This window comes from Pteropus medius, unplaced genomic scaffold, assembly GCF_902729225.1.
Source record: "Pteropus medius unplaced genomic scaffold, Ma_sr-lr_union100, whole genome shotgun sequence".
Classification (NCBI taxonomy): Eukaryota; Metazoa; Chordata; class Mammalia; order Chiroptera; family Pteropodidae; genus Pteropus; species Pteropus medius.
This window is the reverse complement of record NW_024349797.1, coordinates 4,822,843-4,845,353: the sequence shown is the minus strand read 5'-3', so window position 1 is coordinate 4,845,353 and position 22,511 is coordinate 4,822,843. Positions and strand designations below refer to the sequence as shown.

The 22,511-nt window shown below is 43.5% G+C and overlaps 1 protein-coding gene and 1 pseudogene across 2 annotated transcripts in view; one reads left to right on the top strand and one right to left on the bottom strand.

Annotated features, from left to right (window-relative positions):
* The first annotated feature begins 25 nt into the window (after positions 1 to 25).
* The window catches only part of POMT2 (protein O-mannosyltransferase 2), a 38,890-nt gene continuing 16,404 nt past the window's right edge, over positions 26 to 22,511 (top strand). For both annotated transcript variants that reach the window (XM_039883898.1, XM_039883897.1), the window contains exons 1-10: positions 26 to 517; positions 7,873 to 7,957; positions 11,785 to 11,889; positions 13,752 to 13,860; positions 15,586 to 15,694; positions 17,291 to 17,450; positions 18,775 to 18,881; positions 19,600 to 19,682; positions 21,418 to 21,527; positions 22,302 to 22,368. In XM_039883898.1, the coding sequence (XP_039739832.1) occupies positions 60 to 517; positions 7,873 to 7,957; positions 11,785 to 11,889; positions 13,752 to 13,860; positions 15,586 to 15,694; positions 17,291 to 17,450; positions 18,775 to 18,881; positions 19,600 to 19,682; positions 21,418 to 21,527; positions 22,302 to 22,368 (1,393 nt within the window). In that variant the 5' untranslated portion in view covers positions 26 to 59. The remainder of the gene's footprint in view (positions 518 to 7,872; positions 7,958 to 11,784; positions 11,890 to 13,751; positions 13,861 to 15,585; positions 15,695 to 17,290; positions 17,451 to 18,774; positions 18,882 to 19,599; positions 19,683 to 21,417; positions 21,528 to 22,301; positions 22,369 to 22,511) is intronic.
* Positions 12,908 to 13,026, bottom strand: LOC120619832 (uncharacterized; annotated as a pseudogene).

Here is a 22,511-nt window from a genome sequence, read left to right as displayed (position 1 = left end):
TGCAGTTCCTTGAGTCCGTTTTCTCCCCGGCCTGGCTCGCTCGGCCCTCGCGGTCCGTCATGCTCTGCGCCACTAGCCGCCTCCTAGCGGCCCGGGCGGCCACCGCATTCCCCGCCCAGCCCAGGGCCCGGGGCCCTGCGCCCCGTTGCCGGCGCAGGGAACTACATTTCCCAGGGCACCCCAAGCTGCCCCTTTGTGGCTTCTTGGCTGGGCGGCTCGCAAGACTTAGCGTGCCTACGGGTCGGAGGGCGATCCTGAGGAGGGGAAGGATGCCGCCGGCGGTCGGCGGAGGCCTGGCAGGGTCCGAGCTGCGTCCCCGGAAGGGCCGCTGTGGACCCCAGGCTGCTAGGGCCATGGGCCCGGACGTGGCCGCTGAGGCTGCAGCACGGAGCCCTAAACGGCCTGCTTGGGGCTCGTGGCGTTTTGAAGCGGCCGGCTGGTGGGCCTTGCTGGCCCTGGTGACACTGCTGTCCTTCGCCACCCGCTTCCACCGTCTGGACGAGCCGCGGCATGTCTGGTGAGTGACGCAAAGGACTAAGCGAGTACCATGGCAACAGAGAGGGAGGGGATGCTCCCTCTGATTGGCCTGAATGCACGGAGGGGCGGGATTCACAGGAAGAGGGGCGGAGTCGTGCTGGAGGGGAAACTGAGGTTTTCTGGTGGTTGCCTCTGGCTAAGTGCAGTATCTGTGAGAAGAATGTTTGCTCTGGTGCGTGTCAGTGGGATTCTTAGGATCTGAGAAAGCAGTCTTCATGCTTTTCAGGTTATGCTGCAGTGTTTCACTTGGCTCTCAAAATGTGGCACTTAAAAATGTTTTGAACTTTCCTAGGAGAACTGGAAAGTTTTTAGTACAGAATTTCCTAAGGCCTGTGTTCCTAATCAGCAGGATTTCCAGGCATCAGTGGAGGGGAACATTACTAACTGGGTACCTTTATCCTGGGGAGCAGGACAGCTTGGGTGTCCAGGGATGGTGACAGGGGTTCCAAGAAGCAGGTCTAAGGTCATCCTTTGAGGAAAGATTTATTTTCTTAAAGGTTTTATTTTGTAGGACTCACTTACAGGACTGAGACATGGTCAGATTTCGTTAGATAAACTTAAGTCTTCAGCTGAAAGGAGGAAAAATTTTAAACTATCTGAAAACGGTTAATTTGTTTGGCCAACAAATGATACCATATATTCTCATTGTCACCGAGGAGAAAGTTAGTGTAGGGATGTTAGAAATGGAACTCCTTGACCAAAAAGCAAGCAAGCTAACAAACTGTCAGAGCTACCCTACTTGGAAGTTAATAAATTAATTTGTTGTTGTTTTATGAGTCTTGGCAGAAGAAATGAGACTCCTGGGTCAGAGACAAAGAACTTATTACATATAACATAAAAAACAGGATGAACATCAGTACGTTGGAGTTAGTGTCCCTTGTCTGCTTCCCCTCCCTCAAGTCCCACAGGGTGATGCTGTGGGTTCAGATGGATGGCTACTCACATGGTGGGTTCCCTTGCAGCTGAGGAAGAAGCTTGGGGAATCTACTGTTTTATAGAAAGCAGTTAGCAAGGTTACTCTTTGTGCTAGAGAGAGACATTACCTCATCTTTCAAAGTTGCTTGGTGCAAACACAGCTCTGAGAAATGGCCTAGGTAAAGTGCAGTCAGGGCCTTGCATTCTTGACATACACAGAAAGATGTGTGTAAGAGCAAGAGACCCATGGAGGACTGCCTCTCCCAACAGTCTCACCCTTCTATCCTAAGTAGTCTTGCCTTCTAGCAAATTATCATATGAATGTTCAACTCTGTTGGCTACTCTGATTAACCTGGCTGACAGAGGCAGGGACCAAATCTGTTCAAGTTGTCTCTTACAGCTTTTAATCAAGACTGCTCTCAACAGGATTTGAAGTCACAGGATGAGGCCAACCTTGGTATTAACCTCAACCATGCCTTCCAGGGTCCTGGATTCAGCCACCTGTGAATAATTGTGTTGCGGGGGGGGGAGGGTGCGGGAGCGGGCAGGGGTGTGGAAAGGACCAGTAGATTTTACTTCATATAGCTGGGATGTAGTCTAAGACAAATCTATTAATCATTGTGATCTCTGCAGAGGTGTTTAGACTGACCTCTAATTTTTGGTGTCCCTGCCAATAATTGCAGTGAGTTTCCTTCCTCATTAAAAAATGAAAGCAACTCCCATGCCCAATGGAAAGACATTTTGTGGCCTATTCTTCCCTACATCCTAGTATATTACCCAAAGGGGTGCATGTCACTTCAGGATTTTTTGTTAAATTTTATTTGGATGACCATCAAATTTGATATAGACTCCAAGCCACATGGATAGTGGGTGTTATTGAGTAGTTATTGAGTAGTTGCCTCTGTTACTATACAAGGCATAACCTAAGGCCTCTAGGTTGTCAGGAGAAGCATATACATTTGTATCAGTCAGATTAATAGAAGATTTTGCAGGTCCGTGTGTTTGCACACATGTGAAGAGGTCTGTGTTTGGGAGTTGATGTTGATGTCATCAGGCATATCAGAATAATTCAAAACCGGCCATGTCTAAGTGAGTTTTTCTGATTTCATAGCATGCTGACAAACTCAGCAGGAGGTCAGATTGCCAGCTACCGCTGCCACTTGATTTAGGTGTACCATATGAGTGTTTTGCCAGGCTTTGGTGCTGGACCTAGGGGACAAAGAAAGCATTAATCATTTCCCTTCTCTTTCCATCTCCAGGGGTCTAAGATGTTAGCTATCCAGGTGCCAGGGTTGTTTCTTTCCTTCCACTGCCATATAATCAGTGCGTCCCACTTTAGTATCTATAACTTCACCTTTTTCCAGCTATCTATCCCCTACTGATATCTGGACCTTTTTGCCAAGGGCATTCATAGAAAATTGACAGAGACCATTGTGTCTCCCATCTTGGCCCATGTGAACTGCTATAAGGGGACTTGAAAAGCAGTATACTCAACCAAGTAGTCATTATCTTTATGCTTTAGGACCATATCACTCCAAGAAAATCCAGGTAACTGAGCTAGAATTAAATTTGAATCTTACAGATGTCCCCAGTAACTCCTCTAACTGGGCTGGAATTACTGTTAGAGGAAAGAAAGATAAATCATGCCCATGAATGGTCAGTAAAGAATCTCAAATTTTCAAAATAGATTTGTATAACCCTTTACGCCTTTTATCCTGATCATTACCCAGTTGGTGGCCAAGAGGAGATGAGCCCTTTCTGGTTATGGCTGCAGTAGATGACTAAACTGCTTTACTAAGGTGTGCGAACCCAGAGAGAAATAGAGTCAGATCATTTTGAGAAGACTGTTCAGTGCTTGACAATATCAGATGCCCGTGGATGGTAGGAAGTGTGGAATGTCATCAGATATCTTGACTATTGGTTCATTATTGGGTAGCCATTGCAAACAAAGTGCACCATTGTCATATTGTAGATGGTTTGAAAAGCTAAAAATGTGATACAGTTTAGTTTCAAGGTCCACAATTGTGTATCTATGGTCAGATGAGTGGACTGGAACAACTTCAACACCGTAAAAAAGTATCAGCAGCATTGAGGCACCAGTGATAGCCTGGAGGGGGGAACAAAGTACTAATATAGTCAATTTCCTTGGAGCAGGCAGGGCCAATGCCCCGTGCAATGTGTCTTCCTTTACTGCAAGGCAAACAGGCCGATTTTGGGCAGGAGTCATAAGCCACCATAATGGAGTGATGCCTTCTGCTTCAGAAACATATAGTCCTTTTATGATGGTAGATGTGTTTCCGTGCCTGGTGCATTGATGAACCCATGTGGCAATGGCAGCAGTCCGGATGGTGCATCCTGGATAGGCAGCTTGATTCTGGACATTCTTATCAGAGTACTGGCCCCTACCATGGACATCTATGTGAGTGATCCAGATTGTCCATCAGTAGGCAGCCATTTTTTCCCCACAGTTGTAAGCTTCCACGAGGGTTTTTTTAAATCTCTCAGTCTATAGTCTTCCAAGTGGCACACCAAAAGTCTAGGCTAATGGCAGAAGCTGAGAGTAGATAAAAATATAACTTGTTTGTTATTTAGGAGTATTGTCTAAGGCAAGGGTGAAGACTTAATTCAGCCTGTTGTGCAGGTCAGTCCTTACTGCAGTCGGCCCAGAGTTGTCACTGGGGCCGGATGATTGCTGCTGCCTAGTGGACACTATCAGGTTTTAGTTTAGCCTAACCATCAGTGAACTGGCACAGGCATCGAGAAGAACCTCTGAATCAAGGGCTCCACTGAGCCAGTGGCTTTGCTTTAAGTAGTTGAGTAGAAGATTTTCCTAAAGGGGTAGCTGCCACCTCTTCATATAAAATCAAGATGCCTCTAGGGCCAGGGAGGCTATACTCTTGAATATACCATTTCCATTTGAAGAGCAAGCCTTGTTGAGCCCTTCCCTTGTTAGCTGTAGATTCCAAGTTGACCTATCCCTAAGTGGCAGGGGTCCTAAGGCCGCTATGGTCAGGCACTCAATTTCAGTAAGACGGTAGTATGGTAGTAGGTCGATAGTGCCCCTTTAAAAAAGTATTACTTGGTGCTTAAGTCCAGCAAGTGGCGCTGTTATCCTGGAGGATGGCCTCTCTTGGCACTCCAGCAGCCATTACATCTTTAAAGCTGTGATTTCCCTTTCTCTTCCTGGGATTTGTATTATTTCTCTTGAACCACTGAGGAGGGGACAGGATATCAACTCTCAACATGCAGCAGTCCCTGAATTGGATAATCCTCTTTAACACTTATGAGACCAATACCAGTTATACATTCAGCACTGGAAGCCATAATATTTGTAAAGGGTCCTACCCACAAGGTCACTTTACCTTCACTTCTCCACTGGGAACTTGGCTCAAACCTTATCAGTTGAATTTGGGCATTTTTCCCCCTTGAACTAATCAGCTACATCAGTGGCTACCGTGACAGCCACCCAGAGACATTGCTATTCCCCAGCCAGGAGTGTGGGGAGTGCTGGATGCAGGAGTGGGAGGATGGTTTTTTCTCTTTTAGCTCCTTGATAGGCTTGGCACCATTTCTCCAGTGTACTGCCCTGTGTCTGGTAACTCCTGGGCTTAGGGGCCTTTTTCTTTCAGTCCCTGTACGCATTGCTATGGCTCTTCTTACAGTCCTCAGTACCTTTGGTATCCCCTGAACCAAGCAAATCCTCCCTCCATGGGATTGAATAAAGGAGAGACATGGGCCCCTGATTTCGACAGAGTCCTGTGTTTGCGTCCCTCTCCTCCCTGGTGTTTCCCGGCATACTAGGATGGGCATGTATGGCCTCAGTCTCCTCTTTGGGGACAGCGAGACCTTGGCCCTCCCTTTAATCATCTTACTCGGTAAAGCAGCTGATGTTGTGGTAGAGAGGGAGGGATCATCATACACAGAGGGAGAGAGTGGTTCTGAGCTTCTAAGCAAGGCACATTTACTTTTGGCTTGAGTAGACAGCTCACCCAAGGATCTTTCAAAGGTTTCATTTTATCCAAAGTTCGATAGCAAGGTCCTCACTGCTGCACCATTTATGTAAGCTTTAGAGACTTCTCGATTCAATAGCCATATCCACATTGCCTTTTAGCTAGGGCTCCTAGGCTTGCTGCCCCATTGTCATGGTTACATCTCTTCCTCCTTTCACCCAGAAGACAGTAAGCAGTAATCAAGGCAGCACTTAGATGGTTTGTTTCAATCCTGCCTCTTTCCACTTAGCCTCGTTAATAGGTAGGACAGTGGGGGACTTTTCCTACCTTTCTTGCCCGCTACTTGGGCAAGAGCATTCAGTACCAGATGCTGGGCCGTCTTCTCATATTCTCTAACCTAGCCTGTAGGGGTCCTTGTCCTTCTCTTACAGAAAGCTATGTTTCAGCATATCTATGCTTGTCACCAAAACTGTCAGGATCTGGGATTTTATTTTACCCTACTTGCAAGCTAATAAATTAGCCTGTCACTGTTTTATAGGTGCTGGCAGAAGACAAAGTCCTGGGTCAGAGACAAAGGACTTTATTTCTCATGGCATAGCAAGCAGGATCAGCTTGTTGGCATCTGTTCCCCTTACCCCTCAATCTCATGTGATGCCGTAGGTCTGGATGAATGCTCACAGCTGAGGAATATTGAGGTTGGGGAATTCGCTATAATATCATAAGCAGTAAACAAGACTGCTCTCTGTTACAGAGGGAGACGCTCTTTCTTCAAGGTTGCTTGATTAAACATAACCCTGAGAAATGGCCCAAGTAAACAGAGGTCAGGACCTTGCATTTTTGGCATACTCTGCAAGGTCTGTAGGAGCAAGAGAGAGCTAAGGACTGTCTTACCCAACACAAGAATGCAATGAAATCTAAGAAGAAACGTGGACATTACTATAGCAGGTCCTTGATTAACGTCGTTTCTTTCAATGTAGTTTTGCTGTAACTCTGAGATGCTGTAGAAACTTAACTCTTGATTATATCAATTATCCTATGGTAAAAGAGTTTTTGTTATATGTTGTTTCACTTAAAGTCATAGAATCTATTGACAACATTAAATGAAGACCTACTGTACTAGTTTTACCTGGAAATTTATTGAAATAAAAATCTCATACCCCTTTGTCAGTATGTTTCCAAACAGACTTCAAAATTAACCAGAAATGTTGGTTCAGTTTAAATAGTGCTCAGCGTGTATGGGACTTTGTAGTCTACAGAGTTCATTCACATGTGTTATCTGAATTGAGCCCTGCGATGGGGCCATGGCAGGTACTATTATTGCCTTCGTGGTGTAGATGAGAAAAGAGATCTGGAGGTGAGTGATTTTGCTAGGTCATGCTGATAGTAAGTGCTAGAGCTGGGACTGGATCTCTCTTCGGCAAGTCTATTTTGTCACACTGCTTGGAAGTTATTTCTCTCTTTGACATCATCACGCTCCTCTCCTCACTTCATGTCAAACAGTGTGCTTAGCAGATGCAGACGTAGATTTACTTTTCTGCCTATCTGTGGACCCACTGAGTTAAAAAAGATAAAGAACCGCACATTTTTGGGAAAAGCATGTTTTGCCCATTATGTTGTAGGTCAGTAATACTATGGAAGCTGACCTGGGGATTGGATAGTCACTAGAAAGCAGCCGTTCTTCTGAGCTGCAGGGAGAGACTGACAAACGAAAATGACCAGGCTCTGCTGGATAACTGGACTGACACCATAAAGCCCTCACATAGCATGTAAAAGTTTTATGTGGTTGTATTGAACAAGACTGCATTGCGTTTTAAAACAATGTATTAGAATCATACACAAAATAGTTTGTGTAATGAGAATAGGTTTTAGTTAGGATCTTAATTTAGTAAGAAAGCCCTGAACTTTTATATAATGGTTAGTTTCATTATTAAGATCAGTAAGTTCATAGTCAGCAGATTATCACAGATTGTTGAACAAAATCAGACCTCTGTGGCAACCATGGTTTAAAAGCTCTCTGACCAGTAGCCCACATTGTAGTTTATGAGAATAGTAAAGTAGTTTCTAGTAGCAAATGTAGTCTCAGATAAGTTGATTTAACAGCCTTGGAACAAAACTCTTACTACAAACCTTTCTATATTATAGGAGAACTCTTTGTTCTTTTAAAATAAATAGAAACTCAAGATACAGAATAAATATAGTATAATTTAAATTTATGATAACTGACTGGTAAATATTTGCTAAGCTTTGTTGTCTATTTAAATGAAGATTAATGACTAGCTTGATGTCTTGTTTCCTTAAATCACTTGTGAAAAGCTTTTTTTTTTTTTTTGGAAAAAATCCAAATTTCTCATTAATTGCTTGAAACTCATAGCCTTTGCTTTTAACTGTCATTTTAACCGTGCTTTGTTAAGGCTATTTGAGTTGTATGATAATTTAAAAATTCTCATTTCTCTTTTTGTTTTCTCTTTAGTTGGGATGAGACCCACTTTGGAAAAATGGGCAGTTACTACATCAATCGCACCTTTTTCTTCGATGTGCACCCACCTCTGGGAAAGGTGAGCAGAACTCTTTCCTAAGGATTGGAGCCAAGTGTCGATTTTGGATTCATTCCTGGCCTTATAGAAAGAATTCCCAGACCAGTTGCTTTTATGGAAAATCTTTGGTATTTTTAGGGGTATTTCTGGGCTCAGAAATGGAGAAAGAGTCCATCAACTGATGGATGGGTAAACAATGTGGTATATCTGTACAACAGAATATTATTCAGCCAAAAAAGGAAAGAAGTATTGATACATGTTACAACATGGATAAATCTCATAAACTTAGGCTGAATGAAAGAAGCGAAACATAGAAGGCCACATATTGAATGATTCTGTTTATATAAAATGTCTGAAGTTGGCAAATCCATTGAGACAGAAGAAAGATTAGTAGTTGCCCGGGGGGGGGGCGCTTGGGGGAGGGAGGATTGGGGAGTGACTGCAAATGGGTATGGAGTTTGTTTTTGGGGTGATGAAATATTCTGGTTTTAGGTAATGGTAATGGTGGTACAATTTTGTGAATAAACTAAAAACCACTGAATTATATACTTTAAAATGGTGAATTTTATGATATATGACTTTTATCTCAATTTAAAAAATAGGAAAAAGAAATGGAGAGAAGGAATATATTGCATAAAGCAGAAATAGCTTAGGGGAGTTCATGTCCAAAGGGAGTGAAACTCCTTTCCCCTTCCCCACTCCTAGCACATAACATTGTTTGACCTGTTCCTTTCACATGTTTTGCAATGAGAAATTCCACCAATAAGAATTCATTTTACTCTTGAAAACAGACACCTTCTTAGAGGTGTTTGGATTAGCCCAGGCATTCACTCAGTCCTTTCTTCCTAACTGGAGGCTGAGATCTTCAGCACCAGGGGAACAGGAATTTGCCTGTTATAAAGTGGGTGAGTGATCTTGGAGCATGGAGTACTTGGGGATGAAGGCAGAGGATGAGGGAAGGCAGGGATGGTGATCTGTGCCAGATAGGCTAAGGGAAGCACAAGAGCATGTGATAAGGGTCAGGGAGAAGGCCTCTGCAGGTGGAGAGGTGAGAAGGAGGTGGGATATGTGGCCTATTTCAAAATTAGCTCTGAGCCCAGAGTAGAAAAATACCTCATCCTGTCTCCTTTATGAAATAACAACAATAAAAATAAGAGCAGTTGAACACTGGCTGATTTGTTTTTGTTGAAGGTTTCCTTTCCTCACATCTGGACCCTGTGTGAAGGGAGAATGTGAAGCTTCTTTCTAAGGCTGCCCCTAGGGAATGCAGTCCATTGCTCCTCTGATTTATCTCCTGGTAGTCCTGTACTCTGCCTGGTTGAAAGAGAGTGATGAGCAAATTAGAAACCTGTGAGAGAGAGCAAAATAGCTTTCACAGGTTCTGAGCCAAACCAGTCAAAGAATCAAAAAGCCCCTTGAAGTGGTGAGTAGGAAGTTTTCTCCTACAGTATTGAGGCCCATACCTGCAACTTCACACAGGCCCTCAGCCCTGGGCACCCAGGGGCTCCAGTCAAATAGGTACTTATTAAAGAAATAAAAATGCCTGCACATAGTAAAAAATTTGGTCAGTACAGAAGGAAATAAAAGGTCAAAAGCTACTTTCCCTACATTTCTATTCTTCAGAGATAACTATGGTCACCTTTGTTAAGTTTCTTATATATCTTCTCGGAAACTTGTTATACAAATATAAGTGTGTATATATTTACATACATATATTGGTATATACATGAATAACACATTATACAAATGGGATCAGACTAAAATCGTTCAGCAATTTGTATTTTAAACATGGTGTATCTTAACTTCTTTCCACAATTGCGTATAAAAATGTACTTCATTCTTTTTAATGGCTGTATATTATTTCATTATACAGATGTGCCATAAATTATTTTATCCCTTTTCAGTTGGTGGACATTTATGTTATTTCTAGTTTTTAGCTGTAACAAAAGGTATTGCATGAACATCCTTATATATTTATCTTTCCATAGTCATATAGATATATCTAAAAGATTCTCACCAGGCAAGCTAAAGAGTCAAATGGGTATTTAAATTTATGTTAGATATTCCTAAGTTTTCCTGAAAAAATCTTGTAATAATAGTCTCACCAACAGTGCATGAGGGTGTTTGCTTCCTCTATACCATTGCCAGCACTGGTATGATTATACTCTTAAAACTTTGCCAATTTGAGAGTGAAAAATGGTATATCAGTATTTTAATTTGCATGTCTTTATGAGTTACGTTGAACATTTTTAAAATATGTTTATTAGCCATTTGTATTTTGTTTTCTATGAATTTGCCCATTTTTCTAGTAGGTTCTTTATCTTACTGGTTTGAATGAGTTATTTAGGTAGGAAATTAGCTCAGGGCTACTTTTAACCTTAAGAGAACTGAGAGGGAATGGAATTTTGAGTTCCTTTTAAGTTCTTGGCATAGTGTCAGGTATTTTACCTACAACATCACCTCTTATCCTCACAACCCCCTGCAAGGAAAGTTTTGTTGTCTGTAATTATTGTCCACTATCAGAGTAGTAATTATTGTCCACTATTAGAGAGCTAGCATGTAGGGTGTTGAGATCCATACCATCTGTCCATTTCTTCACTCTACCAGACCAGCCAAGCAGTCTAGGAATTTAGACCAGCACCAGACAGGTTTGTCCTCTGAGATCCCAGGTAGAAATGTGCATCCATTTTGATTGTTACCTGTCAGTTTTAGTTCATCTGGGTATTTGGATGGCTCTGTCTTTCTAATACCTTATATTACCTTATATTAAATTAATTAAATTAACTTCTGGACCCAGGAATTCCTCCTTTTTTTTTTTTTTTTTTTAAAAACAGGGCTTTATAATCATTTATTGCTGAACTTTGGCTTCTATACATGGAACTATAGAGAGTGACTGTTTAGAGCTACTTAGAGAAAAAAAGCGAGCTATCTAGTGGTCCACAGCCAAGTCCCCACTAGTAGTGTTGCTGGGAAGGGCTTTCCCTCGACACAGCCAGTGTATTCTGCTGCGCCACACAGCCATTATAACGGGAACATGGTCAGGCTGGGCAGCCTGGGGCTGTTACAGATGCTTGGTATTTGCTGACAGTTTTTATGTTTGCTGCTTCTGATTGCTTATGTGGAAAAGAGAATTTTACACTGTTCATAGCCAAGGAAAGATAGAAATGGAGAGGCTCATCCCCTCGAATGTTTTGACTCTTTGTCTTAGTTTATAGTTGATTTGTTCTGTTTTGGGATGTGTCAAGGTTGCTTCCCTTTGGAATACTGGAAAAAGAAGAAACCAGTCTCTAGCCTTTTGGCATTTTTTCCACTGGGACGTTTCTCTTCCCCTCAGGGGATACGCAACTGTCTTTTCCATTTTTTTTTCCTTCTCTCTATTCTTGGTGTGTAGCAACTCGGCTACTTTTCTCCCTTCTCATTCGGACTTGGAACCTCATTTTCCCTTCAGTTGGCCAATTGCTCAGGAATCAGCCCCTGCCCATGGCCTCCTCCATAAGCTGTCCTGTTTTATTTCATAGCAAATGAAAGAAAGCTGAATAAGAGAGCCCATCACTGACTCTGCCCTTCAAATTGTGGTATTTTTTTCTTTCTCAGTATTCAATCTGCACTGTTCCCAAGAACTTGGCCTTAAACACAAGAGGTGATTTGTTTCAAGCAATGCGCTCTGTAGAGAAGAGATTCTTTGCACTGCAACAGCTGCAGGAGAGAATGTCTCATTGGCAACTCCTATGGACAGTTAGTTGTCAAGGGAAGCCAAAGCCTGGATGCAGCTGGATGGAAGTTCAGGGGATGGAGGAATCTTTCTCAAAGGTCTCTCATCTTTTTCTTTGTTCTGTTTCTCTCCTCAGATGCTGATAGGTCTTGCCGGCTACCTGAGTGGATATGATGGTACCTTTATGTTCCAGAGGCCTGGGGACAAATACGAGCAACACAACTACATGGGAATGAGAAGAGTAAGGCTTCCTGACCTGATATAGCCTCATTGAATCCTGGGGCCACACTCAGTCTGAAACATTACAGTGGAAGCCCTGGTGTGGTGGCAGGTCTATACAGATAAATGGACTTGAGTGGGGAGATGATTGGACCCACACCCTATAGTAGAGATTCAGAACTGAGGTGGGTAAGAAGAGAAGGGGAGGTCACAGATAATAAGGAGATTGCATAGGTTAGAGCAAGCCCATCCTTTCACCTGTTATCCTGCCCACGCGAGGCATCAGATTGCAGGTTGCAGAGCAGCCTGGGACCTAGGCAGCTAGGAGTCTCCTGTAGCCCCAACACTGGCCTCAGCACATTGTCAAGCTACGTGTTCTTCCTCTCTCCAACCACAACTGCTGGAGTATTGTCTACCTCTGAGGGCCTTTTCCTACGGTTCAATACCCCACACCTGTGTCACCAGGTTCCTGCTTCTTTCCCATGAAGGTTTTAGGCACACACAAGGAATTTTCTAGGCTTTGAAGGGAGGCCATGTGTTCAACCAGTCCCTGTGTGCCCTGAGTCTCAGCATCAGCCTTGATGGAGTATATAGCAGGGCCTAAACACCCAACTCTGGCGACCCTATACCTGTAGCTCAATAAAACCTGAATAAACTGACCTCCAATGTGAAGCTCTCAGAGCAGGTTACACTTTCAAACTCCTCTCTCTGAAGAGATCAAAGCACTTTAGATTAATGCTAAGTGCTTATTTGGGGCTAATCATTGGATGCTTTGCATGGTCATATACCATATTAAACAAGGAGTGTCCCATACCCTCAGATTTGTATTCTTAAGTGATTCTGTGTCTTCCTAATGACTTTTGAACACCACATAGCATGACTGACTCACTGTGAACTTGCTGTGGAAATTGAGAAAGCCAAATATAACAGCCTCATTTTCTTTCACAGTAGGGCACATTGCTTTCTGTTGACAAAAAGTGACAACCCAAATGTGAGAATTTCTATTCCCTTGGGCTTATCTATTTACTTTTTTTTTTTAACGCCTATAGCACCTGGTCTTGCTAGGTGGTCTCCCATCGAAGTACTAGCCAGGCCCGACCCTGCTTAGCTTCTGAGATCAGACAAGATCGGGCATGTTCAGGGTGATATGGCCATAGACTATATCTATTTACTTTTGATGGACAGGGTAGGGAGGTAGAAAGAAGGCTGGTGGTTAAAACAAAACAAAACCCTCCAGATACTGAAGTGTTAAGCAATCTCTTTTCCAAAGTCAAAATACCTGTAGATTAAAGAGAGATTCCTGGCATGATTGAAGAAAAGGGCCAAGGGAGAAATAATAGAAATAACATTAGAATTCTCTGGAATATTAAAACACCTTCGGAGAGATCTTTCATAACTTGTTCCCACAGTTTTGTAATAGAGGCTGTTTATCAAGTACTTCCTGTGTGTTAATAAACTTTAGGTCATTTAATCTTCAGAATAAACCCTGTAAGGTAGGAACTCTTATTCACATTACATGGATGGGGAGGCTGAGATACAGAGATGTGACTTTCTCAGGGTCACAGCAGTGATGGGGGCAGTCCAACCCCAGCATCCCCCACTTGAAACCAGTGTGCTGTCCTGCTCACACCTTCCTGGCTGAACTTTGCTGATTTTTTATCAGTGCAAAAGTTGGTGCTCAGTGGGAACACAAATGTTTCTTGATTCGATGCTTCACTGTTATATTACCCCTTTCTCATTTATACATATTCCAGGTAATTTTAGGTCACCAACTCATGCCTTTATTAGGGCTCTCCATCTTAAATATGTGTTGGTACCAAGTCAAGTAGGTTCCTGAGGCTTAGCTTAGCTGATTATTTGACTGTTTCTCTTTTTCTCCCATAGTTCTGTGCGTCCCTTGGTTCCTTGCTGATCCCCTTTGCCTACCTCATTGTGCTGGAGCTATCCAAGTCCCTCCCGGCAGCGCTGCTCACCGCTGCCCTCCTCACCTTTGGTAAGTTGCGTTATGCCATGTTTATTGGAAAATTGACTGCCACACTGTGAGTGTAGCTGGAAGTCAGCACATTCAAAGGTCCTGTCTATAGGCCCAGTTCTCAAGTAACTTTAGGATTGGGTAAATGTATCACAAATCTCATTTTATTCACATTATATATGTAATACATATATAAATACCTTATGTAGCAAACCTTTATTAGAGGGGAGAGTTGCCATGGGTAATCCCAAGGAATAGATTATCTCCAAGTTATCCCCATTTGAGTTTGGATTGGATAATAAGGTAAATTTGTGTGTACGTGTTTGAAGGAAGCTTACAATTTTAATTCTTCTTTTCTTAGGTTATTATCAGGATTAGTTTACTCTTCTTAAATTAATTTTAACTGAATACAAGGGCAGATGTCTCAGAAGTAGCTGGGTAGCAGGGGGATAGCAAAAGGAAAACAAATATTTTCTGTGGCTAATCCTTACATGGATAAATGAGAGTTGATCTGTAGAAATTGATCCTATTGCCAGCCTTGTTCTGAAAGCGAATTCATGACTTCATAGAGCTTAATCCAGAACAATTTAGGTGGGTACTTTATGGATGATTCTGGCTTTGTTTTGATAGGTATGTTTCAAGATCATAGGGCCTTTCTGTAAAAGACTAGAGGCTTTTTCCTAGTCTTTTAAATTTCCATTTTAGTTATTTATTCAGTCATTTATTCATTTTTTATTCAGCAACTATTTTTTAAAGCATCTACTCTGCGATAGGTACTTTTCTTGGCCTCAGGATATGCTGATGAGAGACATTGTTTTCTTAGAGCTTACTCACTAGTGGGGCAGACAATAAGCCAGTAAATTAATAAGTCTGTAATGTAATATCCTAAGCTATAAGTACAATGTAGAAAATAGAGTAAATAAAGAATAGAGTTATGGGGCGTCATTCTGTTTTAGGTAGGGTGGTCATTGAAGTGCTCCCTGAGGAGGTGGCCTTGAACAGACACCTGAGTGAAGCAAAGGATTATGTCATGCAGAGATCTAAGGGAAGAGTATTCTTTCTGGTAGAGGGAACATCATATGCAGTGGTCTTGGTACAAGGCAATACTTGGATTCAAGGAACAGCAAGAAGGCCAGTGTGGCCAGAGTAGAAGGAGTGAGGCAGAGGATGTTGAGAGAGGAGGTTGGATAGGTAGGGAGACCATGTTGGCTTTGGCAGCGTCATGAGGAGTTTTTTAGTCTGAGTGAGTTGGGAAGACATTGGAGGGTTTAAGCAGAGGCATGATGTAATAAAATTTTCTTTAAAAAAGCTACTTTGGTACCTGCAAGCAGAATCAACTCCCAACAGAGACGTCATATAAAATGGTAAGACTCTGTCCTAGGGGTAGGTCATCTGTGGCTGCATAGCAGGGTGGCAGAACTCCCTTTCTGATGGCAGAAATGAGCAAGAGCCCTTGTCTCAGGACTGCTCTATGTGAATGAATGACACGCTCCTTTCTTGGGTGAAGGGCTGGAAACAGTGTGAGATACTGTTTCATACCGTTGGGCTTTGGTGTACCCCAAAGCTGTGGCCTTCTACCTCCCTGATGACTCAGTGATGACTCCGTGGCCCAGCTAGTCTTGAATGCACAAATGCTTATGTGCAAATTAAGCGCCAGGGGGACTGTTTCTTATTGCTGGGGTATTTGGTTCTCAGGGGGGCCCATCTATGATTCTACTTTTTGACCACTGAGCTCATGTTTTTCAGACACAGGATGCCTCACTCTGTCCCAGTATATCCTCCTTGACCCCATCTTGATGTTCTTCATCATGGCTGCCATGCTGAGCATGGTCAAGTACAACTCTTGTGCTGACAGGTCAGAAACACCATCTTTGGCGGGCAGGGGAGGGGGTTAGAAGCTGTAGCAGCTTCAGAATTTTTATAATGGTCAGGGATAATGGTGGATACCTAGAGGGCTTGCCTTGAAGCTGAGTTTAAGGCAAGCCGACATTTTTTTTAATTAACTTAGATGGCCCATTTAGATCATAAAAATAGATTTTAAAAAGTTTTCTATAGATACTTTTGCTTTACATAAGACCAAGAAAATGTCTTTTTCAAGAGTATTATCATTTTTACAGTGGGAATGCATTTAATCAGGGGTTTGTGGATATTACGGAGGGGGTCCTAATGCTTTCCCCCACTCACCATCTTATAAGTTACGTCTTGACACTGATGCTGGTTAGGAGATCCTAGGACCACTTTTATCTTTCACAGTCCTTATCCTAGAGGGGAGGGTACCAGCATAGATACCATTTGGGAACTATTTGTCTCAGTAGTTCTACCCAGTAGTTCTACCCAGAAGTTCTACCCAGTCCTGACCTAACGACGGGAATAATGTACATAAAGGTTGGTTTGAATGTCCATAGCAGTCAAGAGAATCCCTGCAGGCCGTGGTCAGTTCAAAAGCTATTCTGGAGAGCCCGGTTCCCCTAGGACAGTCTTTTCCAGATCATTCTCTACCTATGAGAGAATAGGTTATTCTTTCTATTTAAACCAAAAGAGCTGACTCCGCCTAGGCTTTTCAGAAGTAACTTGGTTTCACCATGGCATGGCAAAGCTCATTAACTTGTGTTATGCTGATAAAGCCTGATCCAGTGACTGCCAGTTCTCTCTGGCTTTGGGTTATCATCTTCTACCACATCCACTTCCACCTGCTATTTCTTGAATGCATGCTATGTGCCAGGTACTGTGCTAGGAGCTGGAGATACAGAGGTACGTAGGTCTTGGCTGTTAAGGAGCATTCACTCTGGCAGGGGAGGCAGCCAGATAATCAGAAAATTGCAGCACGGTTTACTAAGTTCTATAAGGGTAGCGAACCTTGGACCCAACTGCCAGGGTTGGAATCATGCCTCACCACTTGCTAGCTATATTACTTAACTTCTCTGTACTTTGATTACCTCATGTATTAAAAGAGGATAATAATAGGATCTACCTCATGGGATTGTAGTGAAAGTTAAAGAGTTAATATGTTTAGAATACTTGGAACAGTGCCTGACACACAGTAAGCACTCAATAAATGCTGGCTTTTCCAAAGTCCAAGAGTGACACAAAAGAGAAGGCTGTCTGAATCCAGCAGGCTTCTCTCAATTTTCCTTTGACTTCCACGTGATTGATCACTGCTGAAGAATAAACCTCTTGTTTGCTTTACTTCTGTACTTAGCCAGGAAAGCTATGGCCCCTCTACCCAAAAAAGATCCTACTCATTCTCATACTGTGCTTCCTGCAGTTTCAGGGGTTTCACAGATCACATCCTCCTTGGAGCCACCATGGTCCTCTGCGGTTAGGAGCCCTCAAATAGAGGGCACAGCACAGCCTTTCAGCGTCAGAGAACCTTTGCCCTGTCCTGCTGTTGCTCTTGCTTTTGAGTTCGGTTCCAGCTGCCAAACTGAACTCTGTGTTTGTTGGTTTTCAGGCCCTTCTCTGCCCCCTGGTGGTTCTGGCTCAGCCTGACTGGCATTAATCTGGCTGGTGCTTTAGGGGTCAAGTTTGTTGGCCTCTTTATCATCCTGCAAGTGGGGTGGAACACCATTTCAGACCTTTGGCACCTGTTTGGAGACCTCAGTCTTTCATTGGTGAGAACCCAAGTGCTTGTAGAAATGACTTTGCTCCCCAGCATTGCTCAGCACAGCCAGCGGCCTTTCTCCACCTCTGCTGTAGGTGGCCAAGGGGCTGTATTCTGGGCCCCCGGTGGGCTGGATCCAGCTGCCCGCTGTAGGCAGCACGACAGCAGGGAGTGGGCCAGGACTGAGAGGCTGGAGAGCTATAAAGGGAGAGGATGGACTCACATCCTTAGAACTCTTTTGGCATTTGTTTCTGTAATATTGTTTAAATACTCTACAAACTATCCAGCCAGGGAATTCTGTCTAGCTGTGCTCATGCCAAATATATAGCAGATACTGACTGCCTTGGACCTTAGGTAAAATGGATGTGGTGACTTTCCGAACTCACGGTTTTCTTTTCCTGACCTAGGCTCTCCAGATTTGGAGAGTAGGAAGAGCCTTTAGGGTTTATTACAGTATTAGTTATTAAGGGCTGATTCTGTGCCAGGCATTATGCAAAATGCTTTACCTTCATTATCTCATTTTCTTTTCATAATAGTCCTATGCTGTAGATAGTTATAACTCTCTCTTTATACATGAGGAAATCGAGACCTAGAGAGGTAGTAATGTTCATACAGGTAGTAAGAGGCAGATCTTGGGTTCAAACTTAGGGGAGGCTGGCTGCAGACCTTATATTACTGTAATGCTTCTCCATTACTTCTGTAGCAAGTCCCAACAAGTACATTTATTTATTCAGAACATATAGACTGACTGTCCACTAAATGTCAGACACAGAATATGAAGATGAATAAAGCCCCCTGGAGACAATGGAGAGAGAGAAGTAAATAAGCAGGCAATTACAGTCCAGCCAGTAAGTGCTGTGAAAGCACAGATGAGGGCATGAACACAGTCTCAGATGATCTAGGATGGCTTCTGAGAGGAAGTGGAGGCCTGAAGTTAAAATAAAGAGCAGTTAACCATGTGATGGGTGGGCCTGGCACAGTACAGGAAGCATGGGGAAAGTGCAAAGACTCTGACTGGGATGTAGAGGGGACTGATGAGTGGTGATGCTGATAGTATAGACAGCGCCTTGTCAGTGCATTGACAGTCTGGGGTCCTGGGTGAGGGCCTGGACAGCCAGCAGAGGGCTGGCCCATGTTTAGTTCCCTCATTGTTTCGGTGATGGAGTGTTATGGAAAGACTTAGGGTTTCCACATATACTTCTTTTTGGCCACTAGTTTTTCAATTTTTTGATGATTATGACTTATACATAAAAACTTATATATAATGCACATATAAGGCATCAGGAATAACAAAGCCCCCTATGCCCAGCACCCCACACTGGTTCTGTTTGCAGGTGACTATGGGAAAACACCTGACTGCTCGCATCCTGTGCCTCATAGTGCTGCCGCTGGCTCTCTACACGGCCACTTACGCTGTTCACTTCATGGTGCTGAATAAAAGGTACAGCAGAGCCTTCTCAGCCCCTTGCTCTGGTCTTCCTCTTTCCTCTAAGACCATGGTTGGGTGGTGTGATTTCCTCAGTCTGTAGGTGGGATGATAGGAGGGGGACCCAAGAGATTTTTCCTGTTTGTTTCCTATGTTCTGTCTTTTGGATATCCAAAGGGCTCAGAAAGGCCAGCACCCTAGCCGGAAGGAAGAGGAAAATTTCCTAGTAGCCAAACTGACCCTTATCCTTAAGCAAAGTCCCTTGTGCTTAAGCAGGGATGGGCCACCATAAGAGTGTGCAGTTGGAGTGAGGACAATAATAACAGTAACACCAACAGCAGCTCCCATTTAATGAGTAGCTACTAAGTGTTAGGAACTATGTTCAGTGTTTTGTACATATTATCTCATTTAATCATAATCACTTTTGAGTTCTTTTGATTTTTTTTTTTAATCCCCAATTTATAAATGAGAAACTGAGGCTAAACACTGTTAGGTATCTTCCGAAGGTCACGGAACTAGTAAGTGGCTGAGTTGGGATTTGAACTCCAGTTTCTTATACTCCCATCACCCATGTGTATCTTGTGATATCACACTGCCACTCTGAGATCACCCATGTGTATCTCGTGATATTACACTTCTTTTAAAATAACCGAGAAGGGCTCTTTCTTGGGCTCCTGGGAAATGATGATTTCATTCTATTACTTGGCCCTCTTCTGTTCCGCCTTTCTCACAGTGGTCCTGGCGATGGCTTCTTCAGTTCTGCCTTCCAGGCCCGGCTTGCAGGAAACAACCTCCACAATGCTTCCATCCCTGAACGTGAGTGTCTCCTTCCTGGTCTTTACGAAGATAGAAGGGCAAAAGAGTTTCCTGGGAATTGAATTGAAAAGATGAATATGATAGCCTGAGTTAATTTAGCCTATAGATGGCAAAGTGGGAGAAAGATCCAGTTATTTCTAGTATGAATATTCAAGAGAGTGAGTTGGGACACAGGAAGTACAGAGGTAGACATCTTGAGTGGCAGCCTCTGTGACCCTAAAGAGTAACTTCTCCATTGGGGCTGTGGAAGCACCCAAGCCAGCTCTGTGGAAAGGCCAACCAGAGAGAATCTGGTGAAAGAACAAGGCCTTCCAGGACAACTGGTCAGTTTCCACCATGGTATTCTACGACTCACATCTATTTACTTATTCACAGATAGTAGTTGAGCAAGTGTTAGCCACATTGGAGGCTGTAGATGGATGCCCTCTAGAGTAAAGAGTCTAGTGTAGAGGATCTCTACATGATATGACTGTATGTGTTAAGTATATAAAAAGGAACACAGAACTATGGGGAACAAAGGGTGTGAGAGATCACTTCTGGGGGTTGGAGGGGATCAGAGGTACATAGAGTGAGTTGCCTTGCAGTCAGGCCCTGGAAGAATGGGTAGATTTCAACAGATGGAGAGGGAGGAGAGGACATATCAGGCAGAAAAGACAGAATGATCAAGGCCAAGGACAGCAAAAGGCACAGGTTATAGGCAGAAAAGTGATGGAAGATAAGGTTGAAAAGATAGGTTAGGCCTAGATTATGAGGGTTCGAAACGTCTGGATGAGGTGTTTGATTTCATTAAACAAGCAGTGGAGACCCAGTGGAGGTGTTTGGGCAAGGAGGAGGCCAGGAAGGCTGTGCTGTAGGGAGGTGACTCTGGTGGCAAAGTAAAGGATGACAATGGAGAGGGTGGAATTAGAGGAGGGAGATATCCAATGGAAAGCTATCTAGCTGAGCTGTGATCTCTTCCATCAAGCCATCCTCTTACTTTTGGGTGAGAGTTCATCCTACCTTGCTCTGGGCTCCCACCATGTTGCTGGAGTACTTGCCCGTTGTCTTGTGCTCATCAGTGTATGAAGCTGTTTTTTCCAAACTAGGCTCACTAGGGCTACAGCCAGCCTCCTTCACTTTGGATCTACTGTGTAATTGGTACAGTCTGTTGACCAACTGAATGAACAGAGGAAGACAGGAGTAAGCCATCCTGGTGCAGTGAGACCTTTTTTTTTTTTTAATTCAGAGTAAAAAAACCCCACCAAAATACCTTTGAACAGTTACATTATATGAGATTAGATTCGAGACACACAAAGGAATAATTGTGGAAAGTCCATCTTAACCATCTTTCATAACATTATAACTTGGAGCACATTCCAGGTGAAGACATAAAATGCTTCTTCATTCCATTGAATGTATGTCCAGACCTTGGCTGAAGGACAAGTTTGTTCTAATCTTTTGCTGTTACAAATGGTTTTAATAATAACATCATTAATACTAAGCTTCTTCTGAAAGCCTTAGGAGGAAGGGAACTGGGCGGTGGGGTACAAGTTAGACCCTGTACTGAGCTCTCTCTTGAGCTGACCAGTATGAGTGAGAAGGCAGCTGTGCATCCTGCCTGCTTTAGGCAGTCCCGGGCCCAGTGGAGTTTGTAAGCAGGTTTGGTGAACCCTGTGGCTTGGGAGGCCCCTCCCAGTCATGGGCAGCCTCTCGCGCTGTGCCCGCTCACACCCTCCACTGCCTGCCTTCCTTCCAGACCTGGCCTACGGCTCTGTGATCACCGTGAAGAACCTGCGGATGGCCATTGGCTATCTCCACTCCCACAGGCACCTCTACCCTGAGGGCATTGGCGCCCGCCAGCAGCAGGTCAGCGAGCCTTTTGTGCGCTTGTATTGCAGCAATACTAAACTGTTTGCTGGGTCTGAACTTGCCATTCTCTTTCTTGCCTCCCATCCTTTGCCTGAGCAGTTTCCCCTGCTTGAAACGTTCTTCCTCTTCCCGCACCCTTCCCTCTTTCCTCCGGCTAACCCTTGCTTCTTTAGGCTTCAGCTTAGGTGTTCCCCTCTGACCACCATAGGCCCACCTCTGCTTGGTACTGGATTAAGTGCCTCTGGAATGACAGGCTTTCTTGACACCTTTTACAAGATGGTGTAGTAACCCTTTTTACACTGAATTATGAGTGCATCCTTCTTTCTGTCTCTTTGCTCCTTAATTTTTAGCTTTTGGGAGGCTCTAGTGTCTAGCACAGTACCTGGCACAGGATGGATGAGGAGTAAAGTTTAGTGGTTATAAACACAGATCTGGGAACCAGACTAAGTTATTTGGGTTTGAATCCTGCTTCCACTAAAGTATGACTTTGAACAAAAGTTCCTTAACCTTTCTGTGTTTCAGTATCTTCATCTTTAAATTGGGGAAAAGCAATAGTACCTCTTGGTGGGAAAAGTCCTCTAAATGCAGAAGGAAGAACAGAATCTAACTTACCCATGCTACTTCTGAGTCCTGCTGGGAAACTTGGCCCCTCAGTTTGGTGGTTGGGGTTTCTGAAAGAGGTTAAGCAATGTTGGCTTGCTGTTGATTGTCCTGTGGCCGGCTGTACTGATAGTGATGGTGTTCTTACCCCCGACTCCCCACCAACACCAGGTCACCACCTATTTGCACAAGGACTACAACAACCTGTGGATTATCAAGAAACATAACACAAACTCAGGTAATGTGATTGGAAACCAATATTTCTTATGCTGTTACTCTCTCTGAGCTCCTCTTAACATTTCTCATGCCTCCAAAAGAATGATACTGAGATGGGCTTTCTTGAACATTCTTTGACAATGTCTTTACTGTCTCAATTACCCA